The sequence below is a fragment of the Branchiostoma lanceolatum genome, chromosome 16, assembly GCF_035083965.1.
Source record: "Branchiostoma lanceolatum isolate klBraLanc5 chromosome 16, klBraLanc5.hap2, whole genome shotgun sequence".
Classification (NCBI taxonomy): Eukaryota; Metazoa; Chordata; class Leptocardii; order Amphioxiformes; family Branchiostomatidae; genus Branchiostoma; species Branchiostoma lanceolatum.
In genome coordinates, this window is record NC_089737.1 from 1,621,399 (window position 1) to 1,637,810 (window position 16,412).

The 16,412-nt window shown below is 40.8% G+C and overlaps 1 protein-coding gene across 1 annotated transcript in view; it reads right to left on the reverse strand.

Moving 5' to 3' along the window:
- Positions 1–3,908: 3,908 nt before the first annotated feature.
- The window catches only part of LOC136421325 (N-acylneuraminate cytidylyltransferase-like), a 40,580-nt gene continuing 28,076 nt past the window's right edge, over positions 3,909–16,412 (reverse strand). The window contains exons 4-9 of the mRNA XM_066408552.1: positions 13,640–13,770; positions 10,940–11,065; positions 8,672–8,812; positions 7,594–7,677; positions 7,034–7,103; positions 3,909–6,172 (exon numbers count right to left, since the gene is read on the reverse strand). Of these exons, the coding sequence (XP_066264649.1) occupies positions 5,973–6,172; positions 7,034–7,103; positions 7,594–7,677; positions 8,672–8,812; positions 10,940–11,065; positions 13,640–13,770 (752 nt within the window). The 3' untranslated portion in view covers positions 3,909–5,972. The remainder of the gene's footprint in view (positions 6,173–7,033; positions 7,104–7,593; positions 7,678–8,671; positions 8,813–10,939; positions 11,066–13,639; positions 13,771–16,412) is intronic.

Below are 16,412 nucleotides of genomic sequence, written 5' to 3' on the forward strand. Positions count from 1 at the left end.
TGTCAGGAAGGTTGAACAAATGGTGAAGTGAAGTGTGCACGTGCGACCCCCTCCCACCCTATCGGTGTTTTGAAGGGGATACTTCACCTATTTCAGTTCGTTTTATTATTATTTTCCCGACTTTCTTCTGTTGGTGATACATTCTGATGTGACCTCAAGACAATACGTTATCTACAAGTGAGTTTGCACCACCATAAAGAAGAAGACGAGTGCGCAACCTCTTCAGTGTGGTTGGTCGGGACCCAACATGTACCAACATGCAGCCGTAACCAAGATGCCTCAACGAGGAGAAGGCTACTCCTAAAGAAAACCCGGACGCAGGCCCAGCGAGCCGCGCCTGTATACAGCTATCGAAAGGACCGATGAGAAGTGCATACCACTCCAGAGCCCTTTCACCAACACATCGAACTGTAAACTCCAGCTGCACAACTCCGGATGGCCACAACCGAACACAACCAAACCCCACCAAGGGAGGACAACAAGCTCACAGAAATAAGGTAAAACTTGGACTTCTGAAATGCAAGATTCCTACTGTCTACAGTACATTTAATGTCAGAACCATTGCAAGAGCAAGTAGACAACAGGAGCTAGTAAAGTATGCTGCCAAGTACAATATTGATGTCATTTGTATACAAGAGCATAGAATTTTCCACCCACGCACAGAGATTAAGTACACAAGACTTGACAACTATCACTTCATTACAGCCTCGGCTACGAAGAACTCCCAACGATCCACCATTGGAGGAGTCGGTTTCTTACTCTCTCCGAGAGCATCAGACAACCTGCACAAGGTAAAGAGGATCAGTGATCGGGTACTGGTAGCAGAATTTAATGGAAACCCCAAAACAACTGTCATCGCGGCCTACTGCTACACGAACTGCAGTGAAGAGAGCAACGTCAACAATTTCTACGAGGACCTTAAAAGAACTGAGACTGTTCCCAAGCACAATTTCTTAGTTATTGCAGGGGACTTTAATGGACAGATAGGGCACGAAGACACAGTCTTCACCTGTAACAGGAAGACAAACAGAAATGGACAGAAGTTGCTTGACTTCGCCCAAGAATTTGGTCTAATGATATGTAACACTAAATTCATGAAACCCCAGAACAAACTATGGACATACCAACATCCTGCTGGGTACCGCTCACAGATCGATTACATAATGACTCGTACGAAATGGAGGAACAGCATTAGAGGTTGTCGGGCTTTCTCCTCTTTTTCCACCATAGGATCTGACCATCGAATAGTATCCTGCATAACCTGCCTCAGTCTCAGGGCATCTAAGAAGACATCCCTTTCAAACCCTATGAAACGGATTGATTGGAGAGCAGTAACAAGGAACCCCTCTATGAAACATCATTTCGCACTTGAGGTGAAAAATCAATTTGACGCTCTCGCAGATCCTTCTGATGATATCGAAATATCATATAATAACTTGATTGAGTCTACGGAAGAAATAGCTCTCTCCACACTGCCCAAGAAGAAGAAAACTAAGTCATCACCCCTGAGTTCTCACACTCTTGTCTCCAATGCACGCAAAGAAGTGCTCACAGCAAAACAAGTGTACGAGAACAGAGCTACTAGAACCAGTTACAGAAATCTTACTAAAGCCCAGAGGCACCTGGATGAAGCCTAGGCAAGTGCTGAAGCAGAACTCATTCAGGGAAAAATAGATAGCATTGCCCATCTTCATGTCACAAAACAACATGAAGCTGCCTGGAAAACCATTAATGAACTCACTGGCCGAAAATCCAAACCATCAGTCAAGCTAAAAGGGGGATCTTCGGAAGAGAGGAAAGCCAACTGGTTGGAACACTTCAGATCCCTTCTAGGTTCAACTACAAGGACTTTACCCAACCGACAACTCAAAATGACACCTGTAGTGGAGGAACTTGACATCTCAACAGATCCTTTCACTCCAAGCGAACTCAAAACAGTTCTGGGATCCCTCCCTGACAATAAATCTCCTGGTCTGGATAATATTCCAGCCATCATCTGGAAAGACCTGGTTTTCAATGACCTTCTTTTACACCTGTGCAACCAAACGTTTATGTATCACAGACCACCATCTTCCTGGCTAAAAGGAGGAATCGTTCCCATCCCCAAAAAAGGTGACCTAACATCTGCCTCCAACTATAGAGGTATTACTCTCACTCCCATTGCAGCAAAGGTGTATAACAGACTTTTACTTAATCGTCTTACCCCTGTAATAGATCCCATTCTTAGAAGGAATCAAAATGGATTCAGAAAAGGAAGGTCTACTATTTCACAGATTCTGGCAATACGTCGTATAATTGAGGAGATGAAGAGATGTAATAGGGATTTTGTACTGCTTTTCGTTGATTTTCGTAAGGCCTTTGATTCTATTAATAGAGATGTAATGTTTGATATTCTAGCACAGTATGGTATTCTACAATGTTTTATAAAAGCAGTCAGAGCTTTGTATAGAAATACTTTAGCCTCAGTTATTACACCTGACGGTGAGACTAAATCATTTGAGATAGTTACAGGAGTTCTTCAGGGTGATACTTTAGCACCATATTTATTCATTATTGTACTTGACTATGTCTTAAGACTATCATTAGATATAAATGAAAACAAAGGTATTGAAATCAAACCACGCAGGAGTCAAAGACACCCTGCCCAGTATCTTACTGATTTGGATTTTGCAGATGATCTTGCTCTAGTTGCTGAACTGATCAAAAATGCAGAAACTCTGCTACAATCCCTAGAAGAGTCTGCATCCCAAGTGGGGCTATATTGTAATGAATCTAAGACAGAATACATTAGCAACATCTCTGGAACACTTGAACTCAGATCCCTGTCTAGGACACTCATTCATGGAGTACATGATTTCAAATATCTTGGTTCTTACATTATGTGCTCAAAGAAAGACCTCAAAATTAGAAAAGCCCTAGCATGGGAAGCAAGCAACAAGTTGGACAAAATATGGAAATCTAACATTTTTAACAAACTGAAGGTACAAGTTTTTCTTACCCTTGTGGAACCGATACTACTCTACGGTGCAGAAACTTGGACGCTTACCTGTCAGCTCCAAAACAGACTGGATGGGACCTACACAAAGCTACTACGCAGGGCACAGAACATTTCTTGGACACAGCACGCTACTCTCAAAACAATTTATGGAAGTCTTCCGCGGTTGTCTCAAAAGCTCACCCACCGTCGTGTAACATTTGCTGGACACTGCTTTCGAGCCAAACAGCAAATAGTTTCGGACATCCTTCTATGGAAACCAAGAGGCCAAGTGCACTGCAGAAGTTTGACTTTTACCGATAGTTTAGTCAGAGACACTGAGATTGCATATGAACACTTAGGACAAATGATGTTGGACAGGGCGATATGGAGTGGTGTATGTACTTATTTAGTCCCGGCCGATAGACGATGATGAACAAATGACTAAAAACACAAAATGTTTTTGGTGTTTAGCAGGCTGGAGTAAGCTCTTAATGTTCTTGAGAGCCAATATATTGTAGGAAAAACTGAATCCACGCACCTTCTCCCGAGTCCGCCATCTTGAATTTGCCGCCGATGTCACCTGATCAGGCACATTTTTCCAAATTAGTATGGATCGTATGTATTCCGCGTAATGGATCATATGTATTACGTATGGATTGTATGTTTCTAGTAATGGATCGTATGTATTACATAAAATTCGTATGTATTCCGTAAAATTCGTATGTATTCTTTGGCACCCCTGTGTTTGTGCATGTGATATCATCCATTTAATTAAGTCAGTGTGGCAAAATATTGTTATCAAGGCCTTTCCAAAAATGTCTTGGTGTGGGATTGCTGATGTTGCATTTTGATATGGCCTTGGGGTACCCATTGGAATTATGGAGTTAAAATTACATGAGCAGCAGACAGCATGGACAAAAAACAAGCAAGGTTTCACTGTATGCAAGAATTTATTCTGCAAAAGATTTATAGGAATTGTAAAATTTCATAATTGGTTTCAGGTACATTTAGTAGCAGGTACAGGTAAACGTAGATTCTATGTTGTAGAATGGATTTTAACTTTCCATAAAATTTACCAAAACATTTACGCGTACAGTGGAAAATGCAAAGATAAGTACTAAGTCTTATGAAATCTACAAAGCTACAGTATAATAAAGCATTGTGCTAGGAATTTAGACATAAAAGATCATATAATAACAATTTGTAGAGATTCTGAATTATACCACACACATTCAGCATGTTTGAAATTTGCTCATGTGAATACAGATGTTATAGACAGCTACTGCTACTGCTACTGCTAAACAACAATACAGTAACTGTTGCACTATTCATACAATGGCACATATCTCTACCACCTTCAAGGATGGTACATAAAAATGATTATAAGAGCTTGTTATATTGATAGTACTTATTGTATGACACAAGGTTTTGATGGAAATATACACAAGCAATCTCAGAAGTATAGACCAGATTACAGTACATAATCTCCTTTAATGCTTACTGTTAAAACAAAGTCAACATAAAAGATGAAAGCAATTGAATCTCTATCACCTCGGTAATGTATGAGGTTTGGAGTTGACTATAACATAGTCTTGAACATAAAAAGTAACAATTATAACGACCAGCTCCCTATCCTATAATAAATTATATAACTGATGCCGGAACATTCCGGGCACGGTCGTCCGAGCATCAAGAAAATTTTGAAATCTCGACCCCCTGAAACGCTTTTACCCGAATTTTGAGGGGCAAATTTTGCTGGTAGATTAAACAAACACAGAAGGGTTTCAACTTAAGCTTTAGGGGGCGACGTCGTCCCGATATACCCTAGCCGCGCAACACTCCTAGGGCGGTCCGGGAGTAAGGTAACGTTGGAGAAAATTTTGAAATCTTTTGGATGGTGGACTTATGCCCCGCCAAGAAAAGCCTCGTAAGGCCCGATAGTAGCTTCCAGGTCATGAGGTACTAGGTTTAAAATCTCAATCTATGGCCATCTGTGTTCCAAGACAGCCAGTGACCATCTTATCAATAGTAAGACAATCTAACCAGGAAGTCCAGCAGATACCCGTCTCGCAAATCGGGTACCGGTCATGATCTGTAAAAGCACACACAATGTACCTTAAAAACAACACTCCAGACAAGCCTGCTGCCTGACTGCTACATCTGCTCGGACAATCATCTCGTGTTCAGCGCACTGTGGGATCATTCACTTGTACGTGCCTTGCTAGTGTACAAGATTTTGGGAACGAGTTCGGTGGATTGTACATGACACTCGTTTGTGACTAAGAGCAATGTTGGAAAAGTTCGACAACGCTTTACGCACAATTCATCAACTACATTTTACGCTAAATTCCGGGTAGATACTACGCATTACGTAGAATAAATGTGGCCAATAACGCTCTACGCAAAATACACCGATTGCGCTCTACGGTGAATTGGAGGGGTTGGCAACGCTCTACGTAAAATTTAAACGGCTGATTACGCTCTAAGTAAAAGGGCATGCAGGCTCTCATTTTATGTCTTTTTCATAAGACATGCCAGTTTGTTATGTAATGGTCTAAATATAAATGTCTGCAATGTCCAGTGGTCTTAAAAGCAAAAAAATTGGTCTTAAGTTGACATCACTGATAGACTAGACGTGATAGAATACACACAATACATAACTGAACAAGTTTCTCAATCTAGTACATTTACCACCATTATATTGGTGGTATAAAGATTTTTGGTGAAATATACGAGGTACTTTCACAAATACCTGCAATAGGCAGTTAACAGCCAAATTACACCAGACAAATTCTACCTGTCATTTCCTTTCCTCTTTAAGTCCATCAAAAAGGTGGATCTAGCACCATTGTAGATCTTAACTCTACAGAATCTAAATTTACAGCCAAAACATGACAGTTACAACATTTCCTGGGAGAAGCAGAGTCAATTTGAGAAGAAGGCTACCTTACAATAACCCCATTAACTAAGAATACAAAGATGTAAATTAAGACATCTATTCTGGTCTTGGCTTATTTTCATTATTTGCTTTCTCAATGGTTATTTCAACGTGCTCGCAGAACTCGCGGATCGCCCCCTGGCCTCCACGCCGCTTGGACACAAAACGTGAGTAGTTCTTGGCGGGATGCTGAGCGTCCACTGGACAGCCGTTCACCCCGGCCTTCTTGATGCACTCTGAGTCACTGGCATCACTCCCTGGGAACAAAACAAAATACCTTCTAAAACAAGATCAGATCTACGTTCCTCTGAAGAAAGGAAGTGAATGAAGAAGATCCGAGTGCCCAACAAGAGCCTGCCAGTTGTCTGGCCATGGTGCACGGGTAGGGGTGTGTACTGGTACAGTAGTGCAAAAATCCTTCCAGTACAAGTTCAAAAAAATACTGGATATCTATGTACCGGGTACTGTACCTATATAAATTTAAAGTATTTGTGACTACATCCTACCACAAAGCCTAAAATCAAGCACTGGAAAAGATGAAAATAATCAATGCCATCTTTGATTTGAGAACGTTTTCAGTTTCCACTGTTAGGCCACAAGCCCACAAATGTTTGTCAAATTGTACAGTCAGTTACAGGTCCTGATCTGTACCTAAACATCTGTAACCGATTCCTTTACCGGTACCTGATGTTATGTTTAGGTAAACATCCCTATTCATGGGGCATGTGACGTAGAACCAACCAGCACCTGTCCAGTGACTGACAGAGAGTGACTGACAGATAAACAGGCTCCAGAGTGACACCTCGGGACCACCACAGGGCAGCGGGAAGGAAACTTTTAGTTGTAAATGCAAATATCTGACAGGCATGCAGCCACTCTCTGATTGGTTGAACTCAGCTGACTGCCATGCTATCATTGGTTGAAATGCTAATTGTGATGGACAGTCAAGATCCGTCTATTATGACTAAGGCATAACATATGGTTGTAACAAAATTGAATTTCTTTGATGGCCATGTTTAGTCATATATTACTGCAATACAGCCAGGGCATTGCAGTAACAGGAACAAAGTTTGTGCATAATTGAATTAGAGCTTGTGAGAAAATCAGGATTCTCCCACCTATATATGCCACCTGTAGCCAGTCCAGACCCAGGTCCTTCCTCCAGGCGTCCACAACAGCCAGCTTGTCCTGTTATACAACAGGATGAGAGAAGAGACGAGACCACCAGAGAACAAAGTTTAGCAAGGAACCTGGATGACTTAAGTGGTTATCTCACTGGACTTTGCCAAATTGCACTAGAAAATTGTGCCAACTTTGCGAATTTGTGCCAATTTTCCCTTGCAATCACACTGACGTACCACGCATTTGCGTATGAAATCCCAGATGAGCCAAATAAAATGGCAGCACTCAGAATGTCACATTCTCAGTTTCTTCAAGATAACTAGTCTTGTATGATTGAAAATCCATCAAAAACAAAAGATACTTGCAGCGACATCAGTATTAACAAAGTATTCAAATACAATCAACAGTGATGACAACATGAGAATGACACACATTACATATAATATTAAGAAAAGGTGCACTACTAGTATCAACAGTCACATCACTTATGTTGTCTCTTTTCCTTCAAATCCAAATCACAACAAACAAGTTCAAAACAGCAAAAATGTCCTCCCACCATGCAGCCTTCCTCCAGCTTACAGCCGATCTTGGCAGCCAGCTGACGATGTACCTCACTCTCATCCTCTGAGATGAGCCTCACCTATGGACAGAGGCCAGGATAAGGGGGTGTTTATACTCATGTGACTATCATAATGACATGAGTATCGTCTGCCATGTTGAACTGTGAGTTAAACCTCAAAGCTGCCAGGTAATTTTGAATTTGTACCATTTGTAGAGAACTCAGTCACGTCATCATGAGATAATTATAGAATTTTACAGGTCTGACTCTTTGTGGTTTTGCCAACTAGTTTGGCATATGATTATTTAGTAGTCTTAACTAACTTATTAAAAGTGGAGAACCAATACATCCACATGTATGTACATGTGTAACCAGGAGGTTTTTGCTTCGAAGGACTAATGAGCTGCATCATTCCATAATAATAGTTGTGCTTTGAAATTCATGTCTTTTCAGGAAAGTACAAAACTAAGAGTGACATACGTTGATGAAGGTTAGACATCCAGGTAATAAGATACGCCAAAAATAATTACTCAAGCAACTGGATAAGATTTTGAAACAGTCAGACGTTTCAGACAGTATCCACTGTCTTTCGTCAGTGACAGTGACATATTTCCTCCATGAAAACGGAGGTTTTATAGTTAGTTGGTGCGTTTGTGTCAGTGTTGTGTGTCCCCAGTTCTGCAATTGGCATTTGAATGCTAGGCATGTTGTGGACACTAACACTAACAGGAAGTTGCCAGAAAGGTCCCAGAAAATTTGCAGGAGATGGCATGAGTCAAGGGTTTTCCACCGTGCAGCAGGTACTGCTGGCCTGAGTCTATGATGTTTTATGCATACTAGTTAATGCCTGCAATTTAGTGTGTTTAAGACCATGGAAGGATTTCAAATGTCATGTTCCTAACAGAATAAGATATTTGCTCTGGATGGTAGCCAGGCTAAAAATTTCTTTCTCAGTACATTGTTTGGACCTTAAATTAATCCTAAAAAAACAACAATAAACAACCAATCAGTAATAGGCATGATACAGCCATGCACATCACCTGGTCTTTCAATCCCACAATGCACCACACCTTACCTCTACACCCTTACTGGCCAGCTGTTTCATACCGTTGATGTCGTGGACGTTGAAGGAGCGGAACTCCTCGCCCGTAGGCGAGAGATGGACCTGAGCCTCAGTCAGCGCACCTTCAGCACTCACCACCACCAGACATGGAGCCTGCGCCAACATTAAAATAACAATTACAAAGACAGCGCAAAGCGTGTAACAGTTCATCTTTTGTTGATCACAAATGTCAATGATGTAAGTGGTTATTTTCAGCACACGCTAACAGTCCCATTGTCTGTCTACTCAAGCCCTACGTAAAGGTCATTATCTATTGACAATGTCTAGTACTTCTATTGACAATGACAATTGACTGATAAGATCAAATGGCCATTCAATGCAAAACAATGAGAGACTTGGAATGTAAAAAAAGGGAGGATTTACATCACCAAAGGAACCATTATCCATAATACCTGCACTGCTTTTTAGCTGTCCAAAAAATGGTGTCACTGAAGAGTTTAACGGAAAATAGTGCAGGTGCCAATAGAACAAAACTCTATTAAAATTGATAACATCTAAAATGGCATGCAGAAACCTTTGTGACTCCGTATAACAAAGTTTACATGATGTTCGAAAGATAAAGACAGGTAAAGGTAAAGATAATTTGCTTGTAAAATAGTCAAACTGCCTACGATGATAAAAACGGTATACTGTAACTACAGTACCCAATAATCACAGCAGCCCTTACTCAGTGGTTTCTGGTTACCCGACCGGCCCTAGCAAAAACCTCTTGACGCTAGGCTTTTATGAGTCGACCACTGGCAAGGGACATAAAATTTAGAATTTGATATTTGAGCCATGAAATTCTAACCAGACTACCTGCAATTTACACTCCATAACAGATTAGGGCGTTGAATTCTTGATGTAAGGAAGTGTAGTAAAACGTGTTCAGTGTATATCAATGTACTAGTATATCAGCAATATTATGTTGAAAATACCAGTGTCCTGATGCATTTCCTTTGTTGGATCACTTCAGCCGAAATCCCCTCTAAAATTAACAAGACTGCCAATGATAAAAACTTAAAAAGACATTGCCGTGGCGACGGTGGTTGTTGTTTTAATTTTTACTGTACCCTGCTTAGGGCACAGTGATAGGTGGTGCTGTTCATACAGGATTTCTAACGAAAAGGGCTGACGGGTACCTGTTCTACTGGACAAATACACAGACACGCACACACACACAGACACGCACACACACAGACAGCGACAGTTCCACTAGATTCTACCAGACACACCCCACTGCCAGAACGAACATCGATTTCATCACAGCCTGATCATGACAACTGAAAACAGCCCACGGACCGGGTTCCCACCATACAAAATGACTATTCTACTCTGATAGGACTGCTATTTACATGAACAACATGTTAGGCCAAATCTACACAAATTTTAACATCATAGTCCACTTACCAACAGACACAGCATACATGTACACCATGCAACAGCTTGTACACTTATGTTCCCTGAACTATAGAACTAAGTCCTCTAGAGCGTGAATTGCCAGGGATGTTAGCTAAGGATGGAATGCCATGATGGAATGCCATGATGGAATGCCAGGATGGAATCCCAGGATGGAATTCGAGTCCCACTGGAATACCAGGAACACCAGTCATAAACGAATTTGTCAGTGATTCCTGGAGCCCTAATGAAATGCCAGCCTGGGAATCTTAATCCACAGAAATGTTGTTGTGTAAAAATGTGTCCCATGTGTTCTTGGAAGTGTACAGGTAACTGAAGCAGCGTGTGCACAATCGTTATCAGCACAGAGTTGATGCAGTTATGACCTGTTCCCCGAAAAAAGACATTAAATCTTACAGTTGTAAGGACCAGCATTAGGGCATCTAAGAACATTGTAACAGACACACATTGTTTTAGAAAAGAGCAATATTACTGTAGAGCTGAGGTCTTAAAATGGGTCATGTATACATAAGCCTGACACATCTGGTAGACAGATGTAGCTTCCTGTCTAGGTTATCTAGGAGGCTTTCTGTCTGACTAGCATTCCTAACATTCTTATTGTCTTAATATGCCTATGGACACATGCCTGTACAATTCCTAGAATAGTTGCAAACTGCACACAATACTATATCATTTGGCTCGCCCCTGATGCGTCACCAAAAAGAGAATCCCTACATACCGACCCTATTTTTTTCAGCACTGTAACCGGAAACAGGACATTTATTTTCCATGGCCTATTTTAGGATCCAGAAATGTTCATACAATGAAAGTATTTCTACTTGCCTGCCTCTTTTCTTTTCCGAAGTAACCAAACCTCAGGACACGCTGCTCCGCAATCGGCCAATCAATGTCAATGTCGATGTCCACGCTGTATTCAGCAGCCATCTCCAGATACCCTACTTTCCCACCCTATTGAGGTAGAAACACTCTCAGCACAGAGAACACTTCGGGAATAAGGGAACTTGCCTAGAATTTTTGGAATCTTTGGTTATATTGACACTAGCGGATGTGCATAAGATACCTGAAGTCTAAATAAACATTCTGTTGACTGTTTATTCATATTTCAGTCATCATTGAAGACCACAGGTTACTTTGTCCCGACCTGTACCTGTACCTGTAACTGTCGTATATGATGTTACATTTAGATACACATCCCTAGTTAACACCCATAGGTCTGGTGATCATTCTACAGACTTGACAATAACTACAGACTGATTCTAGAGCTTGAAGCTTAATACTGTAAATTCATTTAACTTTGATGGACCTACACAGCGTGGTAAATATCGAAAGTTTGTGGTCGAAACAATAACCTGGAATATGAAACACAACAAAGTGTTGACACCTAATCACAGCTGTGATGAGATTACGGTCCCTGTCGGAAAAGAGCAACTGGATAAACTTTGGAAACAGTCAGACGTTTCAGACAGCATCTGTCTTTCGTCAGTGTCCGTTTCCAAAATCTATCCAGTTGCTTGAGCAACTGTTCCCTTGCATATCTTATTAGGCCACAGCAAGTAAATTTTATGGATGACATTCTCTGCAGACTCCAAATTTAGTGCGCGCGGGCGGAAAAAAAACAAGGCGGACCAAAAAACAACAAGGCATCCACATTTTCAAACTTGAATACCAAGAATTGAAGCGAAAAAACACGGTATTACAACAAGTCTTTTTATCCCTGTATTCCATTAAGGGTTAATGACCCGCCCCGAGGTGTATATGGTGTCATAACGCCTGGCCATGTGCTATAACCACCGAATAAAACCACCGAGTGAGCGAAGCGAACGAGATGGTTTTATTCAGGGTTATAGCACATGACCAGGCGTTATGACACCATGTACACCGAGGAAGAGGCGGGTCATTAACGTTATTATCATATAGCCTATCCAAACCCATATAAGACTTAGAGTAGACAATTCCTGTATGACCCATATACTCTTGTACTATCAAGAATCATTTCAGATTTACATTTGTCCTACTTGAACAGAAGATGATAGATTTCATTTTGAAAGCCAACATTTCCACAGATAATATTTAATAACATTGCAATATTGGCATGTCAAATCTTTTTCAAATCTATTGTCTATTATCATCAGTCCTCCCTGCTGGATGTCCTTCTGACAATGCTGTGGGCGGCTCCACTTACAGTTCCACCCGTTTAGATTTGACTTGTATTGAAATGGTTCATTCTATTTTGTCATATGCTTACAAAAGATTTGATTTATCTTATTAAGATAGTAAGCATTTTTGGGAACAAATAAACATTATACGATTGTTAACAAAAAGATAACCCCCTCCTCTACATAATGGGAGGAATGATGATCACGGGTGTGTTATCCTCTACATAATGGGAGTAATGATGATCACGGGTGTGTTTACGTTAAAATCCTCCCACACCATTATTGATGTATAGGGCGGTGCCCCTCTCCATTTCATAGCCCTGGGCCATACTGTTGTGCAATCACTGCAACAGGGGGCTAGTCCACTGGCAGTGAAGTGTGTTTAACTTCCATACTGTTTCACCAGTATGTACCATTTTTATAAAGTCTTTGGTAATGACTCAATGCGCCTCTTGTCTAGAGGTGTCCTACCTGGGGCTTGAACCCCAGTCCTTCTGGTCCAAGTAATTTGAACCAGATGTGGTGAGAGACAAAGGCGCAAACCACTACACCACAGGGACACCCCCGCACGCACAGGTTTGTTATCCTCTACATAATGCTACATGTTGACTACATGTTGCTGGCTCTGCTCACTTTTCCTCTAGCTGTCCTGGCTGTCTGACTGAATTGCCGTGCCTTAGAAATCACCCGTCTTTTCATTTTGTCTTCAACATACAGTTTAGACAATGGTCTACTCAAAGCACATGTAACTTAATTAGTTACTTCATCTGACCCTGTTATCGAATTTGTTAGTAGTTCACTTCATTCAAGAACAGCACATTGGATTACACGTTGTTGATCATATTAATGGCACAGCAATTACAGACTATATTACAAGTTTGGCATGAGGCTGCACTGAGTCTTCCTGTAAGTTGGTGACAACAAGCAATCTTATTACAGCTTGCATACACAATAATTGTACAACGCATTTGCCTTTTTATGGCATCTAGAACGTTTTTGCGATAGATCTGACAGTAGTTTGTGACATATTGTTATATTTTTGGTATGTTGACCATTGCCGAAGGTTAAAAAAAATCTTGTTTTTCATAAGGTGAAAATCAATGCGCGCGCTGATGTCATCCATAAAATTTACATGCTATGGCCTAAGCTGGATGTCCAACATTTATCAACGAATTTCCTGTAATGTTTCTGTGTTAAATTGTGAGCTTTTCTACATTCCAAGGAAGAAAACTCCTTACAGACCTTCCGAAAATAGTTTCATCAGGTTGGTAGAAGCTCTGAAGAAGGTGTCTGATAGACATCGAAACGTTAGCAGGTGAGAACAATACCTGGTTGTGTACAAAGAATCTCCTATATCCTTACAGACCTGTATTAAGCCTTTCTGCAGCAGGTCTGTCGTGCAGAAGTAGAAGGATCCGTTCTCAATCAGCTCACCATCCCAATCCTGTCTCCTGGGTCTCTTACCAGGGTTCAAGTTCAATGGCTCTGTCACCTCACCTGGGGAAAGCAAGTGTCTCAAATCAACAGGGCTACTGGATTTTTACAAAACAGGAATTTTGGGGTATATTGAAACAAAGCAGAAAGTTGAAATCCCTAAACTTCATCATTGATGTTGAGAATATCAGATGATAGTGGAAGCTATACAACCCCAATATGGCCTCCTTACAATGGTAAATTAAAGACAGTTGATATGGTACCGACATGTCATGTGTTTCACTAGCCTTACAAAAACAACATAACACCGAAAGAACAAGGTTAACAAAGATGAGGAACACCAAAAAAGAGATGGTAAAACACCATCCAGGAATGAACAGGCATGGCCCTAATTATAATAGACCCCTTTCCAAACTCCAGCGCCATTTTGAATCTAGCGTGAGCGCATGTGGTTTGAGCGCGAAAAAGTGAACAAGCGGTAAGACCACGGGAGCGGTAAAGCTAAACAATGGCGTCCCCAATAGAAAGCAGCATTGAGTCATCTTCGGCGGCGAGATGTTCTCCTCGGTGAAATCCGTCGATATATTTGCATGGCACAAGTAGATAATATTGTTGTGGACACTTGGACTCGATATCGGTCAGTAAAATTGTGAATTTCTGCTACTTTTCCACATTTCCTGCTGGGCTGTTGAATGCGGGCTACAGTAATAGAATGCTTATATGTTTACACCACGTGCTTGTAGTTTCCCTTATAATGTTAGCTAAAGTCGAGAAGAAATCCCACAAAATGTACACATTTCGGGCTGGAATCCTTGTAGCTACGTACATAGAAATATACAGAATTTTTGGCGACGCCTCAGGGGCGAGCCAAATTTTTACTATATTGTGTGCAGATTGCAAGAATTCTAGGAATTGTACAGGAATGTGAAAGTCCATGGGACGATAACTCAAGAATGCCCTGGATGTATTGTCTTCATATTTTGTAGGTGGGTAGGTCTTTGGGAGACCTTGCAATGATTGGATTTTGGGCCCCCTAGCGACTTTCTATGGTACTGCAGGGGAACTTTCACTTTTCAAATCTCGTCTTCTGAACATGCTATAGTCATGATTTTTAAGTGGTGGATAGCTCTTTGTTATGAAAATATGTCCTGTAGATTTGGACCCCCAAGTGGTTTTTTTGGAACTGCAGAAGCTGATTTTGACTCAAACTTTGAAAGAGAATAACGCAAGAAGGGGATGACGGATCATCATGATTTTTGGTGTGTAGATAGCTTAAGTGAAGATTTACATAATCATATGCCAATTGTGCAAATCAATATCTGATTTGCATAATTAATGAGGACAGTTAATAAATCAGCTGCATTCTATTATAGGACTCTCAAACACATGACATGTGTAACTGAGAAAGAGATAGATATCGATAGATATCAATTGTGCAAATTGATACTTGATTTGCATAATTAATGACAAAATACTATAAATCCATAGTGGTAAATGATGGGGATTTCATTTTTGCACCATTTGGAAGTTAAGTAAATGTGGCCACTATTAGACACAAATCTTGCATAGAGGGCCTCATTTACATAATTTATGAGGAAATGGTACGATATCTTTTTTTGTGAAAACAAGATTTTCATACATTGGACAACTTGTGTTATTTTGGTAAAGAGGGTGATCGACTGATATGATTTATGCAAGGTCCTTATTTGCATGTGGGCTAAAAACGAAAACGTTAGCAGAGACCACCGTCGCCATGGCAACATCTTTTTATGTTGCCAATCTTGTTCCTGTTGTGACCGTAATTTTGGACGATGCCAACTTCGGGTGGGAAAATGTGCCTTGAGAGGGGGTCGTGTGTTCTGTCTAGCCTTTCTTTACATCACTTCGCCTGCTGATATTTGACACTTCCACTCAATGAAATCCCACAAAAAAGACGTGAAAATGTAGGCTTGAGCTTAAGGTCCCTTTGGTTAGGAATTTAGCAGAATTTCGGCGGTTTCTTTTGACGAGTTTTCTGAAATATCAAAACCTAAAGTATGTGACTAAAGATGGAGTGTTTTCACTTTGCGCCGAAATATCTTGAATTTCCGTCCGATGATATTACAGAAACGTGAAAATATAGGCTTGAGGGCTTTGCGAGTAGAAATTTGACGGAACTTCGGTGGCTCCTTTGACTTTGACTCCTTTGATATTTTAGTGCCAAGATTAGGTTGTGGAAGTTCGTGAGTGGAGCAGGGGGCATGTTTTCTTTGTAATGTTTCATTACATCACTTTGCGCGGCGATATTTTAGATTTCCTCAGGATGAAACCCCACAAAAAAAGCAAAATATCGGCCTGAGGTCCTTCAGTTCAGTCCTCAATCCAATATTATTTTTTCATCCAGCCGACAGATATCTTAAATATTGCCGCGCAAAATCATTTAAAGAAACGCCACATACAGTGGAAAAGACACCTTTACTCACGTACTTGGAGTCCTCAAGACTAAATTCTTGGCATCTGAAAAGATCGTCAAAAAAGCTGCCAGAATTCTGCCAAATTTGTATCCAAAAGGACATTGAGCTCAAGCTTATATTCTTACGTTTTTGCAGGAATTTATTTGGCGGAGATATAAAATATTGCTGAGCGAAGTCGATGTAACGCTGCACAGAAAACACCACCCTCCATTGTCACGACAGCCAAAAGGCTCAACAGTTATATTCATACCT